The 450-nt window shown below is 50.7% G+C and overlaps 1 protein-coding gene across 1 annotated transcript in view; it reads right to left on the bottom strand.

Moving 5' to 3' along the window:
* Positions 1-447, bottom strand: part of LOC101998501 (ornithine decarboxylase) — a gene marked incomplete at both ends in the record, with an annotated part of 3,052 nt that extends 2,605 nt beyond the window's left edge. Inside the window, 2 exons of the mRNA XM_005372365.1 lie at positions 7-174; positions 277-447. Coding sequence (XP_005372422.1) covers positions 7-174; positions 277-447 — 339 coding nt within the window. The remainder of the gene's footprint in view (positions 1-6; positions 175-276) is intronic.
* Positions 448-450: the final 3 nt, after the last annotated feature.

Genomic DNA, 450 nt, shown 5'->3' with positions numbered 1-450 from the left:
CTTTGCCTTTGGATGTGCTCTGGCGACCTTCATCAGCTCAATCTCGCTGTCGAATGTCATCATCTGGACTCCACTGCTGGCAGCATACTTGATCTGAGACACTTGTTTACAAGGATTTGCATAGATAATCCTCTCTGGAGGCACCCCGAGCCCCTGCACCAACTGGATTTCAGTCTGGAAGAAAAGGCAACCATGTTGCTTGTGCCCCACCCTAGCCCATTAATGCTCACTGCCCAAGACACGCTGGTGTCTGCCCTGGGGAAAGAGCAGGCTTACCTTGCTTGCACAGTCAAAACCTGTCCCGACTGCAGCTAGGGTGTTCACTATGGCTCTGCTGTCATTACTTTTGACTGCATAAAAGGGAGTGACGCGGGGAAGAGCTTTTAGCCATCTTAGATGTTTCTTCAGGATGTCTCCCAGGTCCGCAACATAGAAAGCATCCTTGTCATC

Source organism: Microtus ochrogaster, unplaced genomic scaffold (assembly GCF_000317375.1).
Source record: "Microtus ochrogaster isolate Prairie Vole_2 unplaced genomic scaffold, MicOch1.0 UNK2774, whole genome shotgun sequence".
In the NCBI taxonomy this organism is placed as follows: Eukaryota; Metazoa; Chordata; class Mammalia; order Rodentia; family Cricetidae; genus Microtus; species Microtus ochrogaster.
Note: the sequence above shows the minus strand (reverse complement) of the source record. Positions and strands in the feature narration are given on the sequence as shown.